We start from the raw sequence: 27,883 nt of genomic DNA, 5'->3' as shown, positions 1-27,883 counted from the left end.
TTGGGAAAGGAGTGAGGTCACACAGGAGTAGGCAATGAGAAGTAAAGTAGCATTTTTCCCATACTGGCTTCAATACACGCTATGCTCCTAGGTCTTCTAGATCCAAAGACAAGTAAGACAAAAATCTTCTCTCCAACATGTCATTGAAATAGTTATTTTAGATTCTGTTTCCAGTAATGGCTGAGTAACATTTACTGGACTGATGCTCCTACTCATAAATCATTAAACTCTGCACAAATTAAAAAAAAAATAGGAAGGAATTTAAGAGTGATTAAGAAGCTGGCAGATTCTGGTGGATAGCCTACATTTTGTAAAAGGAAGTTATATGGAGTGAATTCTCAATTTTTGCTGTTTTTCAGCCTGGGAGCTAACAGAGTTGGCCTGGAAGAAGATGGGAGGGACACTCGTGGAAAAATACACACATTCCAGCCTAAAAAAATTAGAAAATTGTGTATAACCGCTGAAAATCAAAGGAGAAATCCAGGCAAGAAAAGAATCAGAGAGCCAGATATCTGCCCTAGATTCTGATGACCCATCAATCACACTCACATACACACTGTAGATTCCAATCACCTACACTAGAGTCTACACATCTGAATTGAGATTAGAGCTGGATTTCAAGAAATGCAGTTTTCATTCTGAGTCCAACAAAATTAATTATCTCCTAAAATAAAAAAAAAATACTCATTGGACTGAAATAACATAAAGCATTCCACAATTTAGTATATGTGACATCTGGAACAACATCCAGATTTATGAGATGTGTGAAGCACCAGGGAAAAAAGACATGTTCTTAAAAGAAAAGACAAACAATTGAGAACGAATCTGATATAGGATACAGTTGTTGGAATTAGCAGACAAGATTCTAAAGCAACCAAAATAGCTGTCTTTAATGAAAAGAATACAATACGCTTCTTATTACAATGACAGGAACTATTAGTAGAGAAATAGAGATTATAAGAAAGAACAAAATGGAAATTCAGGAACAAAATAATGAAGCAGCTTATAAAACATAAAAAAAAATCACTAGATGGATTCAACAGCAGAACTGAGTTCATCGAGAAAAAAATAAACTTGAATAAAGATCAGTTACAATGAACTAATGTGAGGAAGAGCAAGGAAAGAAATGAACAGTGCCTAAGGAAACCGTTGGATAATACATGGGGTACCGCACATGTAATTGAATCAATCCCCCAGAGGAGAAGAGAAAGACAATGGTGCAAAAAAATAACTTGAGAAGATAATGAAAGAAATTATGCTTAAACATCTAAATTTCCAGTTTAAAAGATTACAATGATCCTCAAGCAAAATAAACACACCAAAAAAGGCCATTTCTAGCCAAACTCTTAAGACCTAAAGATAAACACCAAACTTGAAATCAGGAGGAAGAAAATGACATATCGCAATTAAACAAGGATTCAATTAAAGTCTGGCATCTGAGCAGAAATTGTATAGTTGGAGGAGTACTGCTCTCACCCTAACGATAAGAAATATATGAATAATTTACGAAACCACAATTATTTGGAACCCATGAGGGACTCTGTGTCCCTGTACAATGCAATAACCCATGGTCTAAAAACAGGCATCTGCTTCCAAGAAGAGATGGTGAGACAGCCATGGAACACTGTATAAGCTAACAAGGAGAATTCAGCTAAAGTCTTCAATGGATTGCTAAAGGCTGTGTATAGTTTAGCATGACATTAAACAACCCTTAGAAGCCACAAAAGGCAGAGGAATCAATAACCATTGACAGATTTTATTCAAAAAACCTCAGCAAGCACTTTTAAGGAAGATTTAGTGTAGGATAAGAGAGCTAATAAAGCCATCTAAGAAACAGAAGCTGCTGTGAGAAAGGTGTGAGTGTGCAGCTTTACCCTATGTTCCTATATCCGTTTTGGAACAAAGCTTTAAGTTACTAGGGACAAGATAAATACTCTGTCACCCTGTGGATACAGGTGAGGATATGCTGCACCCAGGAGATTGGAAAAGAAAAAGAAATAAAACACACCAGTTGTCTCGCAGTAAGAGGCAGGACAATGTCCTGAGTATAGATCATCAGGGAATCCCTGCATTAAAGCTGGGATAGGATCTCAGAAGATTCCACCTCTGAGATCCTGGCATACAAGTGTGTAGCACCTGCCTGAGGCTATCACTTAACAAGAATATGAAGGAATGCTCCTATTATCCGGGTACCAAGGATAATACCAATAGTCTACCAATAGTCGAGGGGTGAGATTGTGGTGAAGGACCCTCTTTGCGACTCCGTTGCAAAGAAAAACGTAAAGAAGCATGTGGAGAAAAAGAGGATGGCAAATCAGCCTCACCAGAAGCACAAGACCAACACAGAGGCATTGAGGCTAACAATAATAGGCCAAAACCAAAACCTAGTTCAATATATGACTAATCGACTCAATCATGTTACTAAATGCCAAGTAAAAAAAGAAGCATCTTTATTTTTAGGCATTCATACTATTTATCTCAGTCTCTACCATCCAATATAATATGTTCAGTTTTGAGCAAAGAAACAAAGACACACAAATGAAGAAGGAAAAATATTTAGGAAAAAAAAAAACACTTCCAAGAGACCAAGCATTCAATAGAATCAAAATCAGATATGGCAGATATAGCAACTATCAGAGAAATAATTTGAAATTAATATGACTAATAAGTGAAAGGCTAAAGTATAAAAGCAAAACTTGCATTGGAACTGTAGGTGGGAACTAGAAGAAACAAACAGACAAGCCAGAAAGAGAGGGAGGAGGGTCAGAAGAGGGAGCATCTAACTTTGGCTCAGGTCATGATCTCATAGTTCATGAGTTTAGCCCCACATCCGGTTCACTGCTATCATCACAGAGTCCACTTCAGTTCCTCTCTCTCTTTCTGCCTCTCCCTCTGCACCAGCCCCACGGCACAAGCACACATACATGCACTTTGTCTCTCAAAAATAAACGTAAAAAAGAAAAACAAAGGAAGAAGAGGGGGAAGAGAAAAGAAGAAAAACAGAACATACAAGAGCTGCATATCATTGTTAAACAGTTCAACAGAAAAGTAATTGAAATTGTTAGAAGAAGAGAGAGAAAACAGAGTAGAAGAAATATTTCAAGACTTAATGGAGAATTTTCCAAAATTAGTGAAACACATTAAATCACAGAGATCCTTATCTTTAAGAAACCCAAAAAAGGTAAATACCAACCAGGCAAATAAAGAAAGGAACAAAATCAACAGACATCAGTGCCAAACTGCTCAAAAACAATTAATAAGCAGAAAAATCTGTAAAGCATCTAGAGGCAAATGCATTTTTCTACAGAGGAACAAAGAAAAGAGATTGATGGCAGACTTCTAAGCTGAAAACATACAAGCCAGAATATGATGGAAAGACATCTGTGATGTGCTGAAAGAAAAATAGAGCTCTACACCAAAAATTCTTTACCCAGAGAAAATAGAGACTCTTACAAAATTAACACAGACTGTTAAATACAGAGAAGAAACTGGTGGTTGTCAGAGGGGAGGTGGGTGGGTGGCTGGGTGAAGTAGATAAAGGGGATTAAGAAGCACAAATTCCAGTTATAAAATAAATAAGTCACAGAGATGGTAAATACAGCATAGGGAATATAGTCAGTAATATTTTAATACTGTAGCATGGTCACAGGTGACGATGGCACTTATGGTGAGACTGACACTATAATATATAAGATTGTTGCATCAATATGTTCCACACTTGAAACAATATGATATGTTATTTTTACCTCAATTAAAAAAATCATTGAATGTCTATCTAAAGTTATTAGCAATGTGTGTTTGAAGCATATATTAAAGCAAAACATATGTTAAAATAGCATAAAAGATGGGATAAATTGAGAATTATAAGTACTTCTAATATATATAATATGGCAAATATGAAGGTAGACTGTGACACATTACATTTGTATCTTGTAAATCCTAGTGTAACCATTAAAAAACTTTCAAAAGGAGATAAAAATAATAAACCAAGAGTAGAAATAAAATGAAATCATACAAATGCTTACTTAGTCCAAAAGAAAGCATCATAAGAAGAAAAACTGGACCAAGAAGAGATGGAAAATACAGAAAATTAGCAAGAAAGTATATTATTATGAAACCAAATCAATGACTATATTAAACGTAAGTGAGCTGAGTATATCAATTAAAATACAAAATAAATATTAAGATACACACACACAAACCCAACTCAGACTCTAATTATTTTGAAAGGAAACGAAATAAAATGTCACAGTAGGTTGAAATTAACAGGCTGGGAAAGTATACCAGGCAAACACTAATGGAAAAAAAAATCAGACTGACAATACTAATAATATATTTGACCTCAGAATAAGGAACGTTACCACAATAAAAAGGGATGTTCCATAATGATAAATATTTCATTAAGAAGACATAACAACCCTGAATGTATCTGTCTCTAAAATGAAGGTTTAAAATTCATGAGGAAAAAACAAAACTAATAGAACTGACCAGAGGAATAGACAAATTCCCAACTTTATCTGGAGACCTCAACACTACTCTGTAAATAATCAATAGAGCAGGTGGACAGAAAAACAGTAAGGAGTAAGGGTATTAGAAAATCTGAACAACATTATCAATAAACTTGGAATAATTTACATGGATGAAACACTGAAACAAACAATAGCAGAATGCCAGTTCCTTTCAAGTGCATATGAAACATATTTTGAGCCATAAAACAGATCATAACAAATTTGAAAGAACTGAAATCATACAAAATATACCATAACATAACAAAATTATAATAGAAATTAACAACAGAAAGAACAAAGAATATACAGAGAACTTAAACAGAAAACACAGACATAAACATGGATTAAATAATTGCAAAGAAATTGCTTTAATTCAGCGAGGAAATATGATCCATTGCCAGAATCCCATTTCACACCAATGAATTTTGGATGGCTTCAAAATTTAAATGCAAAAATCTATACAGTAGAGGAATATCCAGAGCAATTTTTTTATGAGAGAACATTCTTAAGGAACACAATCTAAGAACTCTAAAATCAAAATAGAGAAGATGTCGTAAGAAAGTATTTGCAATACAATAAACAATTAAAAGGTTAATAATGCATAATAAGATGTCACACACTTCATATAGTATGAACTCATACTTCACAAAAATGTTTATGTGAATATATATATTATATGAGAGTAAAGTAGAATTGTGTATATATATATACAATATATGTATATACATATATATGTGTGTGTGTGTGTATATATATATATATATATATATATATATATATATATATATTTGAGGCTCCTAACAATTTTTTACCTCATGATGGAAGGAATAGATTGGTTTGGTGAAAGGATATTAATTCTCTTCATATACCATCACATGTCCTTTAAAAAAAAGTCATGTATTACATGTATAACTAAAATATATGGAATAAAGAATTGAAGAAATAGAAAAATACAATGTTATATATATTTTTCCTTCATATCCATGATATGTTAAAATAATTTAACACTCAATTAGTGTTTCAAAGGAATCCTCATAAAATTAATTGCTTTTTTATTGGCTAGCATATGGTCCAAGGACTGCTGTGGTGTATACAACCATTTTTTTTCTGCATTAAATTACCCCAGATAGTTATGCTTTTGAGCAATTTTATTTCCTTTTTATTTATACTTTTCCCCTTTGTTTTAGCTATCACTCCCTGATGCTTTTAAGACGCCTATTATGCACATATTCCAGGTTTTTGTGTGTACCACAACTGGCATTGCAACAAAATTCAACAGAAATAATGCTCTTGTTACAAACGACTGACTATATATGAAACACTGTATTAAATTATATTTTATTTATTTTTCTGCATAGATTGTTTTAGATCTCTTTGTTATAGTCTTTTTGGGAAGAAGGTGTTATTTCATTTTTTACTAGGTTCTAATAGTTCAAACTACCAGTTAAATATGCTCTCTGAACATCCAATGTGATTATATTTTAAAATGAGGTATTCATTTTGTTAAAAACAAAATGTAATAAAATTGACAATATGTCATTCACCCTGTGAGAAGCAACCACTTGTTAATGATTCCAAATGGACAAAGCTAATAATAAACTTCCTAAGGACTAGACTCCACCAAAAGTTTGGTGCCTAACAAATCCAACTGGAAAATTTCCCAGGAGACAATGATTGTGACAAAACAATTTTATCATAAGACATCATTCACTCAGTGTCTTTAACTTATAGCTATAGTTTTAATTTATTTAGAATTACATTAATTTTGCTAAGTATGAAATAAATTTCTATCAAATTACAGTATCTAAATATTAAGATAATATCATGGTAATACTAAAGTGCACAATTAAATTTTATGATAGAGTTATTGTGTCTACAAAATAAAAGAAGAAAATGCCATATGTTTCAATAATGAGAACAAACAAAATAAGCAATGATCTGGATCTTTCATTTTATTACTTGAAATAAGAGAACACTTATCTACCAACTTTACAAATCTTTGTTTTCAAAAGATAAACTTTGCAGCAATACCTAAAAAGCTCCTACTTGCATTAAAATAGGGCATTGTTTTTAAGTCATCTGATTCCGAATTCAATCTTCCTCTCAATGTGAAGGCAGCATGACATAAAGTGAACAATGTTTTGGTAAGAAACTGTATTCATTTACCCTAGGGCTTTAAGTAATTCTATAATTTTCTCTGACTGAGGAGAGCATTTGGTATCTAGGAAAGGAAAAATGAAACATTATCTTAATCTGAGTTAGACTGTTAATCTGAGGATTTTACGTAGATTCTGATGTCCTGATGCTTTCCAAATTGACAAAAATAAAATTAATACAGTACTCTTTCAACGAAGGATACCCCTCTCCCACCCCCACTCAACTGCAACTATAAAAACCAAAAACAAAAACAAAAAATATGTGCATAGTATTTCTGCTCTTAACTTTTTGGAGATTTATTTTTTTTTAATTTTTTTTCAACGTTTTTTATTTATTTTTGGGACAGAGAGAGACAGAGCATGAACGGGGGAGGGGCAGAGAGAGAGGGAGACACAGAATCAGGAAGCAGGCTCCAGGCTCCTAGCCATCAGCCTAGAGCCTGATGCGGGGCTCGAACTCACGGACCGGGAGATCGTGACCTGGCTGAAGTCGGACGCTTAACCGACTGCACCACCCAGGCGCCCCAACTTTTTGGAGATTTAAATAATAAAAGGCTTCCTGAAAAAAGCCTCAAACAACTATGTTTATGATAGAAAGATAATAAAATCAGCAGCTAAATAGCTCGATTTCCTTCATCTTCTTATTATAAAGTACATTTAAAAATTTTATCATCTTAGTTGCTTTTTCGATAGTTAATCATTAGTCAGTGATATCTCTAAAATATATCCAAAGAAAAAATCCAAGACACCTGATGTTGTATACAAAGTAGATGTAGGTTGCTAAAACATAACGGCAATCTTTACGAGCTTGCTTAATTTCTTTTTAAAAAAGCTGTAATATTATTGATCTTTGTCAACTGAAAACATTTAACTATGAAATATTTACACTAGCCAAGATTCAGATCAACAATCATTTCTTCTTAGGTAATAGCAATGCTATGCTCTATGTAATGGCTGTGCTAAAATTTGGTCAGTGAAAAACTCAGGTTAGTATCCTATTGTGTTAGAGAATTAAGAATAACTATTAGAATACCCACTAGGAAAAATCCCTACCATTTCCCACCATACCTTAAAATACTTCTGACAGTGTAACAAGATGTTTAACTAACATAAAATATATGACACTATTAATTTGGTAGCCATTTATGAGGCTAGCAAGTTTTCCTTTTTTTAATGAAGCCATAGTCCACACTCAAAATTCATCGCCTTATAAAAAGTAGAATATCTTCTCATTTAAATTTCATCAAGCCTTGACTCTTGGCTTTTTTTATATTTTTTTAAAAAGTTCATTTATTTATTTTGAGAAAGAGGGACTGCGTGAGCTAGGCAGAGAAAGAGGAGAGAGAGAATTCCAAGCAGGCTCCGCCCTGTCAGTGCAGATCCCCATGTGGGGCTCCGTCTCACCAACTGTGAGAACATGACCTGAGCAGAGATCAAGAGTCTGGTGTTTAACCAACGAACCCCCCCCAGGGGGCCCCAAGACTTGACTCTTTTATTTCAATCCTCTCACTGTTTGAGATTTGTCCTCCTGGAACCTGGATGTCATTCAGCAATAAGAAAGCAGCTGCATATTACTTTATTATTCATTGTCACTGAGTCCTTATAACATGCCAGGGCTGTTTCTAGTAGCTGAAGATTCCACAGCAGAAAATTCCTGGCCTCATAGCACTTACATTTTATTTGGAAGAGTGAGAAAATAAACTAGTAAACATTGTCAAATCAGGTAGTGACACACACTGTAAAGAAAAGCAAAGTAGCGTAATGCTTAGGGAAATGTTCGGTGCCAGTGTTGCGATTTCACATGTGGTAGAAGGGAGGGTATCTTATGCCAGATATTTAAGCAACAAGCCGAATGAAGTGAGAGAGTACAGATACCTGGGTGAAAGGTGTTCTGGGGCTCCCCCAAACTGCAAATATGAAGCAATTTCTCTACTCTGAGGAATTGCATTAATCGAAAATCCCATAACACCTCCTAAAAGCCACAAGAGAGTTCAGCAGGCAATGGTTAGGCCACAAGAGCAATTTGTACAAATTGTCTTCAGCAATCTGGCTTCTGAATAAGAAAACAAAATGAAGCTAGAGAATATATTACACATTCTTCATTCAGTTTCAGGATCATTAGCAGCTATGTAGTTCATATATAATGAGGCTGGGTTATGAGAGTATGATTAAGGGAAAACACAACATGTTGTGTCTTAATTTGTATTTTTACTCATTATAACACTGCAGCAAAAATTAAATAGACAAAAGTTTTGTATTACCCGGGAAAAGAAAATAATTTAGACTACTAAAGTATACAGATTAACCTACATATAAAAAGAGGTGAGTAAATATGAGTAAAAATAGGGTAAAGTAGTGAATTTTCAGATGCTTTTTCTTCCATGGACCCTTTGAAAACTATTGTTTTGTGATTCCAAAATTGGTAATTGCATTTGGCTCAAACTAACATATGCATTCATGCTCAACGATGTTGGACAAGGCACTGTTTCTTCTTTCAGACCATATTTAGAGCCAGATTCTTGTATTGTTCCTATGAGCCTTTATTGTTGTATAGGTTGTTGAAACATATGTTGTATATGTTGTATATGTGCTGTTTGGTTGAAAGCAGCACATATCTTAAGGCTTTGTATGAAGTGAGCAGTGTTGGATTTTTCAGATTACTTAAGCACGCAAGTACTAGCATAGAAGACATGGGCTAACATCCTTTCTCCACTCTCCTCCTGCATACCAACCAGTTCAGTGCCAAATCAGATTCACCCCTTTAACTCACTCATTAACTTTTTACTATATATGAGTCTATAAGTCAGCTCAAGCAGATGTTACTGTTGCGAATTATTTTGCAAGAAACTAAATACCCTATTCACAAATATTCTAAAACCATAGAAAGTAAACTGTGATACTTCCAGATAGTAAAGTAAAAATTGAGCATCTTTTAAAATAATTATATCAATTTAAGTGTCACCAAAGATACAGATCCATCAAAAGCCAAATGTCTAGCTCAAAGGTAATACATTAAATGATAAATATTGGCATTTCAACATTCTTCTTTGAACAACCAGAAAAATATACACTATGTCTCTCTCTTATATATTTACCCCTACCATTATGATTTTGATATTTAAATACAAACAAGAATTTCTCTCTAAATTGTTCCTCAAGTTTTTTATATTAAATTTTAAATTTGTTAATAAAGCATTAGGAAAGGTTTTCTGAGCACCCGAATGCAGCAAGCTCCTTCTCCATGATCATCTTCAATCTACTATTACTCTCTTCAGAGAGTTGGAGTCTAAAGACAAATGAGTGCAACATGGCATAGCGTTCCTCCCCCCCCCATAAGCTGGGTGGGTGATGGAGAACAGAAAGTGGATATCAAGGGTGGAGTAACTGAGAGAATTGAGAAACCCTGAGAAGAGCCTGACTCACAGAAAACTACAGACTCCTGGGGAGAAGGTCAATATCTACTACCTCCTAGGAGCTATATTGGGAGTCTAGGAGATACAAGAATAATGTAATTTCCTCCATGGTTCAGGGAACCAGTGGCCTTCCCGAAGCTTTGAGACAAAGCCACTATGAGACTGTTTTCCATCCCACGTGAGATTATTGCCAATAAAGGGATGTCACCAAATAGACTGGGGCCCAGTGAATACGGGAAAACCACCTCATATCTTAAGGTCCCAACTAGCCAAGAGAGAAAAATCAATTACATGTTGAGTTGAATAAATAAGAGAAGAGGCCATGTACTTAAATTTAAAACATACACAAGCACACACACACACACACACACACACACACACACACACACACATTTAAGAGTAAACCCATAAAAAAAGTATACAAAAATATTTTCTAGACCAAAAAACCAAAACCAAAATTTCCCAGCTAAGTAATCCCCTGGGTGAATTGTAGAGAAAATTGCCACTGCGAAGCAATAGAAATGCTTGTACATGACTCAAGACTAAAATATAAAAACTATAAACTCTCTACCTGTGTACATCTGTGCATGTATGGGCAGGTATCTGTGTGTGTGTGTGTGTGTGTGTGTGTGTGTGTACTTTTTTCCCCTATCTTCAGATGGCACTACCAAATTAGATTGTAAAATCTCTTAAGAAAGCTCTATTGTGATTGGCTTAGGAATAATAAGTGCTCATATAAATTACATATTCCTAAAATTTCCAGAAATAAAAAAATAACCTTCTAATAAACTTAATGGTTTAAAAAGGCAATTTCTTCAATAAATGGTGCTGGGAAAACTGTACAGTTACTTGCAAAAGAATGAAACTGAATTACTAGCTTTTATCACCACACACAAATGGATTAAAGACCTAAATCGGAGACCTGAAACCATGAAAATTTTAGAAGAGAGCATAAGCAGTAATTTCTCTAACATTGGCCACAGCAACATTTTTCTAGGTATGTCTCCTAAGGTAAGGAAAACTAAAGCAAAAATAAACTATTGGGACAACATCAAAATTAAAAAAAAAAAACAAAAACTTTTGCACAACAAAGGAAACTGTCAACAAAAAAGCAACCTACTGAATGGGAGAAGATATTTGCAAATGATATATCTGACAGGGGTTTATCTCCAAAATACTCATGTACATAAATAACTTATAAAGCTCAACATCATAAAAAAAAAGAAACAATCTGATTAAAAAATGGCCAAAGTATCTGAATAGACATTGTTTTTCCAAAAAAGACATACAGATGACCATAGACACATGAAAAAAAGCCCAACATCACTCATTGTACGGAAAATGCAAATCAAAACCACAGTAAGATATCACCTCACACTTGTCAGTATGGCTAAAATTAACAAGATAAGAAACAACAAGTGTTGGTGAGGATATAGAGAAAAAGAACCCCTGCACACTGGTGGTAGGAATGTAAATTGGTACAGTCACTGTGGAAAACAGTATGGACATTCCTCAAAAACTTAAAAATAGAAGTATCATATGATCCAATAATTCCACTATTATTTACCCAAAGTAAACAAAACACCAATTCAAAGAGATATATGCACCCCTATGTTGATTGTAGCATTATTTACTATGTATAAATGTATGTATATACAATATATATTCTGAGTAAGACAAATACCACAAGATTTCACTCACATGTGGAGTATATTTAAAAAAGAATAAAACAAACAAAAAGCAGAATCAGATCTATAAAAACGGAAAATAAACTGATGGTTTCCAGAGGAGTGGGGCATGAGAGATTGGACAAAAAGGGTGAGGGAATGAGCTTTCAGGTATGGAATGAGTAAGTCATGGGACTAAGAGGTACAGCATATGAAATACAGTCCATGACATCGTAATAGCATTGTATGGTGACAGAAGATAACATAGTTTAATGTATAGAGAAGTTGAATCACTCTGTTGTACACCTGAAATTACTGTAACATTGTGTGTCAACTATACTTAAATAAAAAATGCATTCATAAAACATAATAACCCAAATGCTTTAAAAATTCAATTCTCACAATTTACGTAAATGTTTGTAAAAGAAAATAGTTTAATATTGTTTATTTAATAAAATGGCTATATCTTCAGAATTACCAGCAGTAAAGATAATACGAGCATACATTTTTATTCTATTTGAACATGTTTGTCCTGAACTTATATAGGTATACTGATTAAAGGAGTTAGCATTACATCTACTACATGTTTAAGATTATAAAAAATATATATTTGTTTTTAACAAGTAAAATCATTATTATGATAAATTTTTATTTTATAAAAGCCAACTTGAAATTTAAAAACAATTTTCAAGTTCATTTAGTAAATTAAAATCTTTGATTTATGCTAAATTACTTAATGTATATTTATTATATATCTATATTATTTCTAAAAAAAATACTAAAGCATGTTTTTAAATTTATAAACTTTTTGCCTCGAGTTTGTGTAATCAAACAATTTTATAGTTTATAGTTTAAGTTTTATATATTCGGGTCTGTTAATAAACATGTTCATTTTTGCCACTTAAAAAGTTACACATAAAAATTGGTATGGCTATAAAGAAGTATAAAATATATATATTCAAAAATTCTGTTAATCTACTAAAAAACACTAATGCAACAGTAAAATTACCTACCTCATCGTTTTCTATATAAAATAAAATTTAAACCTATAGGATCTAAATATGTAATACTCCACTAGTAAAAATAATTATATAAGCGACTTGATATGCAAGGTATGCAAGATATGATTTTGTTAAAAAACAGTTTTATTCTAAAATAAGATTATTCATTCTTCCAAAAATGTATAAGATGAAATCTCTAAGTACAAAAAATTATAAAAGAATCCCCCAAAATAGTATTCGTCATGGTCAGTGCTTGCTAACATTTAAAAGATTTATCATATAAGATTTTTCAAATCAGTATCAAATATTATACAGATGCAAAGTTAAAATTTGATTTTGTTTCTATTTTAAAATGACAAATTTTCTTAGATTAATGGTCTGCTCCTAAATTGTGAAAATAAGTTTTTCTTTGTCTTCTGTATAATCTCCTAAATGGCAAACATTCTCTGTCTTATCAGAATATTTTTCTGTGCTTTATGTTGACTTTATTATTATACTTAACTATAAAAAACACAAAGTTTTCTCACTGTCATATTAAAAACTCAAAGCTCAACTATGGATACTTACACGAAAGACATTTAAGTCTATGTAATAAAGAAAGATTGACAATAAAATGTTAGCAAGTGTATCAGGCTACATAAAATTAAATGTAGGAATGATATATTACTATCAGATTTGGTGAATCTGTGCTAAAAAGCAGTAAGTAGAATATAGTGTCACAAAGTGATAAGAAGCATAATTTATTAATGGTTATAATAAATATAAATCTATAGAATCTAAAAAATAGAGTAGCAAACACAGAGAAAAACACCCCCAAATACTAGAAGGAGTTATTAAATACGCTTATAATAAAAGCCACTAATATATCTTTCTTAGAATTAAACATATAAATTGACATAACTTAGAGTTGTTTTTTATTTACTTATTTTATTTTTTTATTTTTGGAGGGGCTGTTTTGTTTTGTTTTGTGCTATGGACTGAATTGTGTTCTCCCAAAATTCATACGATGAACTCCTTTCCCCCAATTTGATGGCATTTGGAGATGGTGTTTTTGAGAAGTAATTAGGTCATGAAGGTGGAGCCTAAATGATGGGATTAGCACCCTAATAAGAAGAGACCCTAGAGAGATCTCTCTCTCACTCTGCCACGGGAGAAGATGTCTGTCTACCAACCAGGAAGATGGCCCTCACCAAGAATCCAGTCTGCTAGCACCTTGATGTAGGACTTCCCAGCATCCCGAATTTGAGAAATATCTATTATTTGATCCACCTAGCCCATAGATAGTATCTTAATATAGTAGCCTGAGTTGAATAAGTAATTTTATTTTGTTTTGCTGTATAAAAGTTCCCCCCCACTAATATTTTGTTTTCAAATTCACTGCTAATTACGGAAATGAAAATTAGATTTACAATGAAATAAAATAGCATGCTAAGCAAAACGGAAAAGTTAAAAAGAATGGTAATATTTTTTTGCTGCTAGGGATAAAGGCAAAAGTGAACTCTCAGGTTTTGCTGTTAGAAATTAGAAATACCAGGGTGCCTGGGTGGCCAGTCAGTTGATTGGCAGAATTAGGTTCAAGTAATGATCTCACAAGTTCAAGCCCCACTTCAGATCTTCTGTCCCCTCCCCAACTTATGCTCTCTCTCTCTCTCTCTCTCATTCTCTCTCTCATTCTCTTTCTCTCTCTCTCTCACTATCTCTCTCAAAATAAATAAGTAAACTTAAAAAAAGAAATTATAAATACCCTAAGATTTTTGCAAAGCATCCTAGCAACGTCTATTATGATTTATCATTTGAAATGCATGCACATTTTGACCCAACGCCTCCACTTCTTGGAATCTTTCTTAGAAATAAAAGCATAACAATCAATTGCAGAATTGATTGTCATGCAGAAAATAATGGAAACAGTACAAAACTATTCTTAGGAGAAAACTTGATTGATTAAATTGTGGTATACATAGACAATGTAGTATTTTGACTTCTTCTCTGTTTCTTCCATTCATTAATTCTATTCATTTTTATTTAGTTAGTACTATGTGTCAAACTAGTCTGTACTCTGATAATACATTGGTAAATAAAGATCTTTGCCTTCATTGAGTTCACAGTCATCTAGTGGGAGGGGGAGAGAGAGAGAGAGAGAGAGAGAACAAATAAATAAGTAGATTATTACTATGGTAGCGAGAAATGCTATGAAGGAAAAATAAAAATAGAAAGAAAACAGGAAACATAATATGAGTGGATTGGTTCACAAATTAAATATGATTAAATCAGGAGAAAACTCACTTGGATGATGTACAGATCTGAGGAATTGAGGGAGTCAGCCATTTTTCTTCTAATGATTTGTCTTATGTGTTTTAATGGATTACTTCCTTTTGGAAGTTTACTCCTAGTTGGCCTCTGACCATTTCAAGTAGTGTAACTAATCTTAGGGCCGCCACTATTTCATTTACTTTCCAAAGATATTCAACTACCTAAGAGGTTCTTGTAATTAACCCACTATATTAAGAGTGTGTAATTTTTTGAAATAAGAAGCTGGAATGAGAAATAATATTTATAAATGTGTACATTTAACCAGGCACTGTGCTGAGTTCTACAAGCTCTCCTTTTTTTTAAAAAATTTTTTTAAATATATTTTTGAGACAGAGAGAGACAGAGCATGAGCAGGGGAGGGGCAGAGAGAGAGGGAGACACAGAATCTGAAGTAGGCTCTGGGCTCTGAGTTGTCAGCACAGAGCTGGAAGCGGGGCTTGAACTCGTGGACAGTGAGATCATGACTTGAGCTTAAGTAGGAGGCTTAACCGACTGAGCCACCCAGGCTCCCCTACAAGCTCTCCTTTTATCCATCTCCAAATATGGGTGAGATCACTAGTCTGAACTCAAGTTCAAAGGAGAAATTTGAGAGCAAGCAGTAACTTAAGCATGAGAATTGGTAGGATAGGTGTAGACATGAATTTTAAAAGATCAATATGTAAGCATCTGAAATAAACTCAGTTATGGGGTGGTTACCCCACCTCAGTTATGTTTACTTCATGAATATAAAGACTAATGTATTCTGTTGTTTCTATTAAGACTTGTCATTTTGCTTACACTGAAGTCATCCAAAAAGTTGACATCTGCCAAAAATGTAATCAATAATTCCAAAGACAAACCTGAAGAACACTCTTAATGAGTAGGGAAAATACTATAATTTCTTTCTGAAGTTCATAAGAAGAAACATAGACAGTCATCACACATTCAGATAAAATTATTATGTCTATCAGTGATAGCTTCATTAGTTTAATTAAAAAGAATTATTGAATTATTTAAGAACATATAGAAGACTCATAAATAGAAAAGGTTGGGACTGTGGAAAAATTCCTTGATGAAAAGAAAAAAAATAAGGCATTTTAGGAAATAAAATTATGGATAATCATGCCATCTATGATGTTATTTTGTCAGAAACTGCTATTTCAGGATTGCAAGGGAGACTGAATGGGTCATGTCACCATGAGCAAAGAAGGGCACACACTTGGGACTTTGTCAACTACAAGGTGCTGCTTCTAATCACTGACCTATCACTTCTTGTATTTAAGAGCAAATATTTTGGGGCGCCTGGGTGGCGCAGTCGGTTAAGCGTCCGACTTCAGCCAGGTCATGATCTCGCGGTCAGTGAGTTCGAGCCCCACGTCGGGCTCTGGGCTGATGGCTCAGAGCCTGGAGCCTGTTTCCAATTCTGTGTCTCCCTCTCTCTCTGCCCCTCCCCCATTCATGCTCTGTCTCTCTCTGTCCCAAAAATAAATAAAAAACGTTGAAAAAAATTAAAAAAAAATTAAAAAAAAGAGCAAATATTTCAACTTTGATAAGTTCCCCAAATTAAGCTCATATTTCAATATCTTTCTTTTACATGTATTAAATATGTAATAAATATTTTATAAATAAAAAATATAAAATGAAAAGTTCACAAAATTATTCATAACAAGTACTTCTTTCAATTTCCATTTCTTATTGCTGAGGGATTAGAAAACACGCTGAGGAAATTCCACAGATGATAAAAAAAATCGTATAATGTTCAAATGGCTCTTGCTTTCTTCTTTTTTATGAATCTGATTTGCAGTGTGTCATTGAAGGTATCCTTTTTGTCTACTGATTTTGTTGGGTCAAAGTAGAAATGTCTGCAAAGCCATCATGAGAAGGGCAACCCGTGGGAAGCACGGGGGCTAATTGTGTCTGTAAAAATCTAAGTACTCTAACATTCTTACTTTCATTTCCTGTGTTGTTTCATTCTTTACCACTCCTATCAAAACGCTGACAAATATTCCTACTCTTTCACTTCAGCTGGAAGTTAATGTTGTCTCTGTGGGGATATTTATTTTTTACCAATAAGGGTTGTCACAAAATGTTTTATTTCCTTGCAAAATACTCTGAGTGTGCTTGGAAGTAATAACAATGTTCTGATATTTGTTCAGCACCTAAGCAAAGAATAAATTTTGAAATATGTGTTTTGATCTAGGTGATTCATTGGAAAGGAAATCCCATATCAAAGACAATGGCACATATCAAATTTAGAAATCTTACTGCTTCTCTCAGGCCGTAGTAAGGCTTTTGTCTTCTTGTTTTGGCTTCCACTTTCATGAAGGGCCTTGAACCAGTCCCGCAGTCTGTTTGCCACTTCCCTGAACTCCAGGTCACTGCATGCTGAAAACAGAAAGAACCAACACAAATCTTGAGTAATAACTTAGCACAATGCCAGTGCTAGTTCTCAAATTATCCCAATAAATGAAAAGTAACAATGAGTAAAAAAAGAAATATAACACAATGTTTAAGTATGTTTCAACTTCTTAAAAATGAAAAATACATGTTTCAAACATAACAAGGTGTAATATGATGATAACATTTTATTCAATAAAGGAAAATTATTCACGGAATTCTATTTCCACTCAGTGGAATATAGCACTTGATTGAATGTTCTTATTATTAATATCACATAAATTCAGTTTAAATATTTCTGTGCCAAACACATTTGTCACGGTAACATGGTAGATGATCTGGGGAAATAAAAGGTTGAATATTCAAAGTGCATACTTACACATTTATTATTGGCCATAGCTATTATAATTTGTTATGATTAATAAATATGCATTGGCATATTAAATATGTGTAGGAATTATCATTTATAAATGTATGCTGTCTCTATTCGGTTAATTCTACATGTATTTTTAAGCATAGAAAAAGAAAAGCTATCTTATTCGACATTAGGAAAGATGGTAAAATATTTAACAAAATGATATAAATTTCTACTTTAAGAATAAGGGGTTAGCAAACTTTGACATTTGGAACTTAAATTAATTCCTATTTTTTAAAAAAATACTGTTATCTGCCAATAATTATATTCTTTAGAATAGTCTCTATAATAAAGGGTAGTAGAATATGTTATTTATGTTATCTATGTGTGCATCTATGTGTATGTGTGTGATTGTGTATGTGAGATATTAATGCCAAAATATGGTATGTCAAATTTAGTCATTTGTTGCCAAAATATTTTGAAAATATATGAAATACTTATTTACATTGTTTAGAGGGCATTGTTACTGTGGGTCTAACTCCTCTGCAATTTCCTGAACTGACAAGCATTCTTTAATAGTACTCTTGTTCGTTTGTTAAAAATAAGTAATTTACATGCTGATTTATAAATGTTACATTACATTTACTATAAACTATATACATTATACCACTATGTGTATTATATATAATGGACCATTTGTAATAAAATACAAAAAATATAGTATAATATAATGCAATATAATTTAAGACCATTTCTTAGTATTAAAGAGAATAAAATTCCAGATTAGTAGGACCTTCCAAGTACCTAGTAGGGTGGCTGATTCATACCAGCAAAGCATTGCGATATTTTAGAACAATGGAGGCAAAAATGAGATCCCACAAGCTGCCAAAGGGAAGAGGAATAAACATTGTCATATACAAGAAACAAGGATTCAGAATGTCTTAATTTTTCATTAGTGGCATTGGCAGTCAGAAAAACAATTGAAAAATTGCTTTGTATTTTAAACTGAGAATCCCATTTCCAGGAAAATCAGGTGAGAGAATAAACTAGAGAGATCTTCTAATTTACGAGATTAAAAAAAATCTTTCTTTAGGAAGCTACTGGAGGATGTGATACACCAGACAGAGAACCAAGAAAGAGGATGGTCAAGACACAGGAAATAAAAGATTTAAGAGGTGGGGGGGGGTGGGGGAAGGGATTTTTAGGGTAATGGTAGAGTCCCAGAATGCACGTGTTGTGCCAAGTGTAGAGGCAGATGGTAGTAGGTTTGAAAATCCTTGGTCAAGGGCAGAGCAATGTAAAGAATTCACCGCTATCCTTTCATCCGGGGAAAACAGTGAGTTATAGTGAATGTCCCAGAAGACGTCACTTTATAGATAGGATCTACAATGGCTGAGACTCAGTGATAAGATAGTATATAGTACACTCCTAATATGATTATTTACACTCTAGCCTGGTATCTCTGTTTAACTAAACATCTAGGCAACAGTCTCCTGCTATAAACTGTCACACTAAAGAAAAAAAAAGCCCACTGAAAAAGAAGGATTCTTCTTCATATGCATGTATGCATCACATATCTGTCTGGAAGAATATACAGAAAGTGACCAAGACTAATTATCTCTAGTTAGAGGAACCAGATGAATATAGGGAAGTGGTGTAAGAGAGTCTTATTTTTACCATTCATATTTTTCCCTTTTGATTTGTGTCTATATAGCTGTATTAATATTCAAATTCAAATTCAAATTTCTGTAAAAATTAATGACCATGAATTAATGCTTTACCTAGCAATTCCTTTTCTTAAAAATTATCATACAGTATACTACATATATACCAACTAACTTAAATTCTACCATATTATTTTACCAGCTCTCTTACAATAGCAAGTGTGTTAACAAAACTGTCAATCAGCAGTGGCCTGGTGAGATTATTCAGGTACATCCATCCAAGGCAGCTTTATAAATCATTAATAATGTTTAGAAGGTCATTATGTACTCATATAGACCTCAACCACAATATAGCTGTTTTTTTATAAAAACAAAACAAACAAAACAAAAACATAAGGAAGAAAAGTATATTTAGTATGCTTCCATTTGCATAAAAAGGTAGGAAAAGTGCATTTGTTGATATATATCTAAAATATCTCTGGAAATACACATAAGAGATTGAAACATTGTCACCTCTGCAATGAGAATTGGATGGTAGGGTCATAGATTTCTGGGATACAACAATATATGTACATTCATATTTTTAAGAGTTACAGCATATTAATTCATTACCTACTTTAAGCAAATGAAGATTTAAAGATGAAATTTAGTTCTTTATTTCCTTGGTCTATCTTATGTTTTTTTCTCCCATACTGGACCCAGCAAAGAGCAAAGCTTTATCCAATAAAATACCTGCTAAAGAATGATTAAGTTTGAACAGATTGGTATATATTTTCTTTTCTTGTGTTTGTAAATATAGCACTTATTATAGCATTAATATAGTATTAGTACAGCACTTTAAAAATTTTACCCAAATATGAAACATCATATATATTTATTGTGTATCACACACACCTTAACTTGTTTCTTTCTTTTTATTTTTTATTTTTTGTTTATTTTTTTTTGAGAGAGTGAGAGTGAGCAGGATAGGGGCAGAGAGAGAGAGAGAGAGGGGAGAGAGAGAATCTCAAGCAGGCTCCACACTGTCAATGCAGAGTCCAACATGGGGCTTGAACTCACAAACCATGAGATCATGACCTGAGCCGAAATCAGGAGTCAGATGCTTATCCAACTGAGTCTGCCCAGGTGTCCCTTAGCTTAAATTTCAATATAAGGTTATGCATATATTGTAATGAAATATTTTAGGACTTAAGAATCCTGCAGTAATAATTATAGTAATAACAAATAATATAATATAAATTATAAAATATAACAATGATAATAGCAGCTAGCAATGCATACTTACTGCTATGATTAAATTTATTACCATGTTTAATCCTTATAGAAATTCTATGATTATATTGGTATTGTGTCCTTTTAAGTGTTACGAAATTGAGGCATTGAGAGCTGTAGAACTAACTTGCCTGAGGTCAGACAGGTAAGTGGCAGAGCCAAGTTATGAATTCAAAAATATGGAATTCAGTGTCCAAGGTTTAATCCTTATAGCAAACCAATAATAATAACAGCAAGAAAGTAGTATACTCCAACTTAGAAAAACAAGTCAAGCATTTCTTCACTCAAAGCGTATACATTTCCATTTCGGGAAGTTATGATTGTAGTGATGTGAGATGATCATCATTGTATAGACATTATATAACATATATGATGTTAGCGAAACTTATTTTTAGAAGACAGTAAGTAACACAAAACCTATGTAAATATATCTTCTTGACTTTAAAGGAATCACATGACTTCAAGTCCAGTCTTTTTAAAAAAAAATTTAATGTTTATTTAATTTTGATAGAGACAGAGCACAAGTGGGGGAGAAGCAGAGACAGAGGAAGACTGAATCTGAAGCAGGCTGCAGGCTCCGAACCTTTCACACAGAGCCCGATGGGGGGCTCGAACCCATGAGCCGTGAGATCATGACCTGAGCTGAAGTCAGATGCCTGACTGACTGAGCCACCCAGGCGCCCCTAAGTCCAATTTTTAATGCCAAAAAAAAAGTCACAGAGATTTCACTGAACAATAACCTACAGTTTATGCTACTACATATTCTGGAGTAGTTAACAAGAGCCCCAAATAGAGGCTAGTCAGTAAGACTTCCCTTCTCTTCCTCTTCCTCTCCTCCTCCTCCTCCTCCTCCTTCTTCTATTTCTTCTTCTTCATATTTTCTTAGAGAAGCTAACAGCGCCATTATTTTTTATGTCATGAGTCAAACTGTCCTTGTCACACACACAAAAAGGAAATGGCTAGTTTAAACAATATATAAATATAGCTTTATTTATAGAATGACATTTCTACTTTACTGGCTACCAAATCTTTGAGGCAGACATGTTCCAACTGAAGCAGGACCAGTCAGATCTCACTGTTGAAGTGTCTAAAAGTTGTCAGTGATTTACTACTGTTGTTTCCCACAAGGAGTCAATTGATGTCTTTTCTTCATATTCTCCAACAGTTCTACTACATGGATTCTCTTTCTAGAGATAATATCTTGCATTTATACAGCATGAAATGCCTTTAATGAGGTTTTACATTTGATTTTACTATCAAGCCTGGATGATTAGGTAACGGGTTATGATAGTTTTTTTACTGCTATGGAAACTGAGATATATAGCCAATAAAGCATATTGACTATTATAGCCAATAAAGCGTATTGACTATTATAGCCAATAGTGAACTGAAACAGTACTTGGAACTCACTGATATAATTGTATTTGTAGTCAGGAATCAAAAACAGAATAATAAATCATAATAAACATAGCTTTAAACTAAAATTTTTTAACTTTATTTATTTATTTTAGGGGGTTGTGGGCAGACAGGGAGAGAGAGAATTCCAAGCAGGCTCCACGCTGTCAGTGCAGAGCTCAACATGGGGCTCGATCCCACTAACTACGAGATCATGACTTGAACTGAAACTAAGAGTCAGATGCTTAACCAACTGAGCCACCCAGGCACCCCTAAACTAAATTTGAATAAGAGAAAATTTAAGTTTCAATGTAATGTTCTTCAGTTGTGCCAAATTATTAATTAGAACATGGTATTACATATAGAAAAAAAACAAGAAGAAAGTTAAGAGATCTTGGAAATTTAAGTTATACATGTATTTATTTGCAGTCACACACATAATCACATATTTAGCAAGACAAAATATTTAATAGAATGGGTGGAGATAAAACCAAAAACAATGCAATAGTGTAAAATAAAAACAATAGAGATTAAAGAGGAAGAACATAAAAGAAAGAATAGAAGGTATGGAGGATTAGTTCCATATTTGACTTACAGAAGTTATTTAAAGAGAAAACAGAATTTGAAACTGAGAAAATCATTTTAAAATATAGAAAATACTTCCTATAACAGAAAGAGAGAAGTTTTCAGAGAAAGGGGGACTGCTGAGCTCTTAGGTGAATGAATTAAACATACACATATATAAACACCAAGTCATCTTTTAAAATTTAGAATATGAAATATAAAAAAGATTCTAAGAGCTTTCAAAAGAAAACAAAAATAAACAAAAAGCGAGCAAAAGGTTATTACCACAGGCCAAGAATCAGTATCCCCAAAATCATTAGCAATAATGGATTATAGGCAAATGTGAAACAAGCCTTCAAAGTTTTAAGAACAATGGATTTTAATGTAGTATCTCATATCTGTTATTAGTAAGAAAATAAGACATAATAAAGGCATTTTCAGATATGCAAGAACTCAGGGATTTTTGCATCCCATGCCACCATGAGAATGGGCCTCAGCAAAATGAGAGGACATTAAGAAAAGGACATGAGGTTCACAAAAGAGGCACTCCACTCAAGAAACACTTAGAAGCATACTACTGAAACTACTTGCATAGTGCATCTAAAGACAGAACAGAGCTGATGGACAGTGAGAGGCAGAGTATGATTTGACAAAAGAGTCTCTAATTGACAACTTGTGAAAAGTTATCATAGTCATGACACAGGCAGTTGGGATGTAAAATGGTAGACTACATTTAAAATTGATGCTAGTCATATTCTCCCTTGAGATAAAAAAGAATGCATTATTATCCTATATATCCTACCATAAATTATCACTTGCAGTGAACAATATTTACATCATCATGATGCTGTAAAAATTGCTGGTATACAAATTGACTCTTATAAAGAATTTGCAGAAGACTTAACAATTGTTAGAGAAATTAATTCAAGTGATATCAACTTTGGCAATGAATACTCCAATGATAGACACCAGAGAGAGTGGGGGGGGGGGGGGCGGGGAATGAAGACACAGAAAGGGAGGCACAGTGATGCTAATGTCCTCGTTTTACAACATGAGGAGACAAGACGTTCCTATGGAATTGGAAACAGGTGGTTAAATGTTTTTGGTTTTTTGCTAATATTTTTTGCTGTTTAAATTGTAATCAGTGCAACACTAGGAATAGTCACGTAATTATTTTGGAAAGTAGGAGGGAAATGAAATATATTCTCATTTATCAAAGCAGAGAACCTAAAGGTAATGTTTGAAGTTGATAAATAGCCATTTCCCAAATGAGCTAATCACCAGATGGGGAAAACCAGCAAGGCTTAAAAATGGTTAGCTCTATGACCCAGAGGTGGGGATGAGAAGTAGGGCAGGAAGTTGATTGTTGACTTTCCTTATAATCCCTTCCATACCTATTGCCTCTTTAACCAGTAAGAGAGGGTCCCTCCCCTTCCTGCATTGTCTCTCTCCTTCATGGAAACTGCTGGGCAATACTAAATGCATATTGTGGGCATAAGAGCTGAAGGGGGACAATTAACATTTATCAATCATACTTATTAAATCAAACATCGAGGTATTAGTTTCCTTTATAACACCTGTTAGGTTAGAGGATTTGTTGCCTCATTTCAAATCATAGTTATTTGGTGGCAAAGCCGGTACTTCTAATTCAGAACAATTTCTATGATGTCCAACAAGCATCTCTTCTCTGCCAATAAACAATAGAAGATATCAGTGACAGATCTACTCAAGGATACTGTGTATTCAACATTTTAGGTTTGTGACATTACCAGAGAAAATCACATTTAGTGAGTATTGATGGAAAGATATTCAGAACATTTCAGTGCCTTCCAGAAGTCCAAGACATTTCCTTTTGGAGGCCCTAACCAGCAGCATACATTAAAAATAATATTTTAGTTATGAAGTCTTTGCAAATATTTTTATAATTTTGCAGGTTGATTTTCTTTTGCCAACAATGAACTCATTTAATTTAAACTTGGCAATGATTTATCTGAAAGCATTGGGCAAAGCAAGAATTCTTGCCAAATTAAAAACCACATACTTCCTGAAATTTAAGTGTATTTTATAAATGTAAAATTTTAAATTTTATAAATGTAAAATTTTTAATTTTATAAATGTAAAATTTTAAATTTAATGAGGTTGACATGTTTATAACTATTCAACATTTTAGTTTTCATTATTCATTTTTCTTTTCATTTTGTATTTTAGGGACAATAAATATTTTCTCAAGTCTCAAACACTTTCTATCTTTCTTTCTTTCTTTCTTTTTTTTTTCCCACTTTCATAGGCTCTTATATTTTCGTAGGTACCACACTCTGACTTTTACCAAAAAAAAAATGCTAAAGTGCTCTTGATATGCTTACGCTGTGATATACTTAAGTAATTAGTCAGGTCATCATTTATAAAGAAAGAGTAATGGTGCCTGTCACTATGAGCTGTTGTTCATGGAAACACTGTTATGTAATAAGAATCTCAGATCTACATACAGACTTGCAGGCAGAGAGGAGGCCCTGGGAGGATTCAGATTGGTAGTGAAGTCCACACTGCAACTGTGTTCTAACTTCCAGAGAATGTTACCAGTTTTGTTCCAATTGTAGGTTTAGCAAACTGATTGTTATCTGTCTCTATTAGGCTTGACTCATTATGCTTTAAATAATCGCTCTCAGTCATCATTCATTCTTGCTAAATATTAAAAAATAATCACGGAGCGCCTGGGTGGCTCAGTCGTTTAAGCGTCCGACTTCGGCTCAGGTCATGATCTCATAGTCCGTGAGTTCGAGCCCCGCGGCAGGCTGTGTGCTGACAGCTCAGATCCTGGAGCCTGTTTCAGATTCTGTGTCTCCCTCTCTCTTTGCCCCTCCCCCATTCATGCTCTGTCTCTCTCTGTCTCAAAAATAAATAAACATTAAAATATATATACATAAAAAAAAACTAAAAAAATAAAAAATATTCACAAAAGGACTCAAACATATTTGGTACCTTCCCCCACCCCCACCCTCTCACACTGTGTGCTTTTGGTTAAGAAGAGTTTTTCCTAAGTCTCTGATTTTCTACGAAGTGAAGAAATGATACACCACCGCACTTACTGCTGGTAAATAAAATGATTTGCCATCTCCCCTTCCAAACATTTGAAAGTGTAAGTGATTCTAATCATCTCCTTGATGGCACTAGGTTGAAGTGCAACTGTGAATGTGGTACTGTGAACACCCGCAGAAAACAATTATTCTAAAGGGAAAAGGATCTAAGTTTGACTTGAGCTGAATATTTCCTTATAAGACCAGGTCTACTTCACAAAGAGAAGTCCAGCCAACGTCATGACCGATGTCTCTCAACATCAACTCCCGTACTCCCATACCATAGGCCATGGTGTCTTGAAGATGTGAAAGAGATTATGTAAGAGAAAAGGCTCCAACGTGCATAATGTTTAAAGCCTATGAAAGTGTTTGAGACTTGAGAAAATATTTATTGGCCCTAAAATACAAAATGAAAAGAAAAATGGATAATGGAAACTAAATGCTTAAAGAAGAGTAGGGGGAGTTTACTTCTTGTTGAACTCCACTTTTAGTTATTTGAGTATGGATAATCTATCCTTGAATTATCCTTGTTTTTTATATCTAGCTGTGCCAGCACATAAAGACATAATTAACAAATATTTGATGAATAAATGACACAGATTTCCACATTTCTGATGGTTTTATCACAAAACCTTATATATTTGCTTTATTTGATCTTTTTTTTTTCAATCCACATTCAGACAAAGATGACTTCAAATATGTAAACAAAATGAAATTGCATAACTTTGAAAAGTCTTTCAGTGTTTGTGTGTGTGCATGACATATAGCTTATATCCTTTCAGAATCTCCATCATCTTTTTCTGAGTTCCAGTCACCCTTCATAATGACTGTTTCATGCTAGATTTTGAAAAGCCATTTATGAACTATCTAGTTGTTAGAGAATTTAAACTCTAGTTCATATTATGTGATGATGAAAACACTTTTATTTTTTACTTTTTTATAAAGTAATTTTTACAGCAGCATGAAAAATCCATTTTTGATTACCAAAGAGATGCCAATTTTGTAAACATATACATTTTATAATGTATCTTAATAAGAATAAACATAAAGCCATATATTTAACACCACCACCAATAGGTAGTCAATGTTGCAATATTTACTTTGCTTATCTGCTATGTAAATTTTGCATAGCTTGGACTATGTCAGAAAAATAATTTGAAATCTTACTCCTTTGTATTGCATATAAAATGATAGTTTTGTTAGGTTATTAAAACATCTGACAGCAAAATATATTGTAGATGCAAAAATTCCATTATATGAATATATAACGTTTAAAATTCCCACAAATAAATTTTGTATGTAAGGAATACAATATTCTAATTTGTGTGCATAAAAAAAAGAGGATAAACTTTTATTTAACAAATTATTGCCATCTTTTCTTATTTCCTTTAAAAAATCTTAGAAATGGAGTTACTGGGTCATAGAATATGAATATTTAATGGCTTTTGGTACATACAGACTACTTATTTCTGTAAAACACAAACTTAGCCTCACAAAACACTGTAATCATATTTAAAATGTGCACTGTTTTAGTATTAATTAATTAATTTATATTTTAATTTTTGAGAAATGAAGTAGTATAGATATGTAGTGATTTACACAAACTTAATGAAGGTTGGAAGAGTTCTCCAGCACAAAAGTGGCTTGAGTTAAGATACTTATCTAGGACAATCTAACTCAAATGAATATAGCATGCATAGTCTATAGAAGAACTTACATCACACAGTGAACGAAAGGATAGAAGATCCCTGAATACCTCCCAGGAATATGTTCATTAAGCTTCAAAGTAAATGGCAGTTTCTACATTCTGTTCAATTGTTAATTATGTTTTTAACCTGAAGTCTGGTCAGAAAGCTATTCCGAAGACAGAATGTAAAAATATATGCATTACTGCCTCCAGGGAGACAATACATACAGGAAACACAAAGAGCGTCTAAATTAGAGGGGTGCCTGGGTGGCTCAGTCGGTTAAATGTCCAACTTTGGCTCAAGTCATGATCTCATGATTCATGAGTTCGAGTCCTGCTTCGGGCTCTGTGCTGATACCTCTGAGCGTAGAGCATGCTTTGGATTCTATGTCTCCTTTTCTACCTGCCCCTCTCCCGTTTGCACGCTCTGTCTCTGTCTCT

General features: G+C 33.5%; 1 protein-coding gene across 4 annotated transcripts in view; it reads right to left on the bottom strand.

Moving 5' to 3' along the window:
• Positions 1–27,883, bottom strand: part of SPOCK3 (SPARC (osteonectin), cwcv and kazal like domains proteoglycan 3) — a 488,708-nt gene that overhangs the window by 29,514 nt on the left and 431,311 nt on the right. For all 4 annotated transcript variants that reach the window (XM_023252691.2, XM_023252693.2, XM_023252690.2 and 1 more), the window contains one exon: positions 17,300–17,419. In XM_023252691.2, the coding sequence (XP_023108459.1) occupies positions 17,300–17,419 (120 nt within the window). The remainder of the gene's footprint in view (positions 1–17,299; positions 17,420–27,883) is intronic.

The sequence above is a fragment of the Felis catus genome, chromosome B1 (assembly GCF_018350175.1).
Source record: "Felis catus isolate Fca126 chromosome B1, F.catus_Fca126_mat1.0, whole genome shotgun sequence".
Taxonomy (NCBI): domain Eukaryota; kingdom Metazoa; phylum Chordata; class Mammalia; order Carnivora; family Felidae; genus Felis; species Felis catus.
The sequence above is the reverse complement of the archived record's forward strand: the minus strand, read 5'-3'. Positions and strand labels throughout refer to the sequence as shown.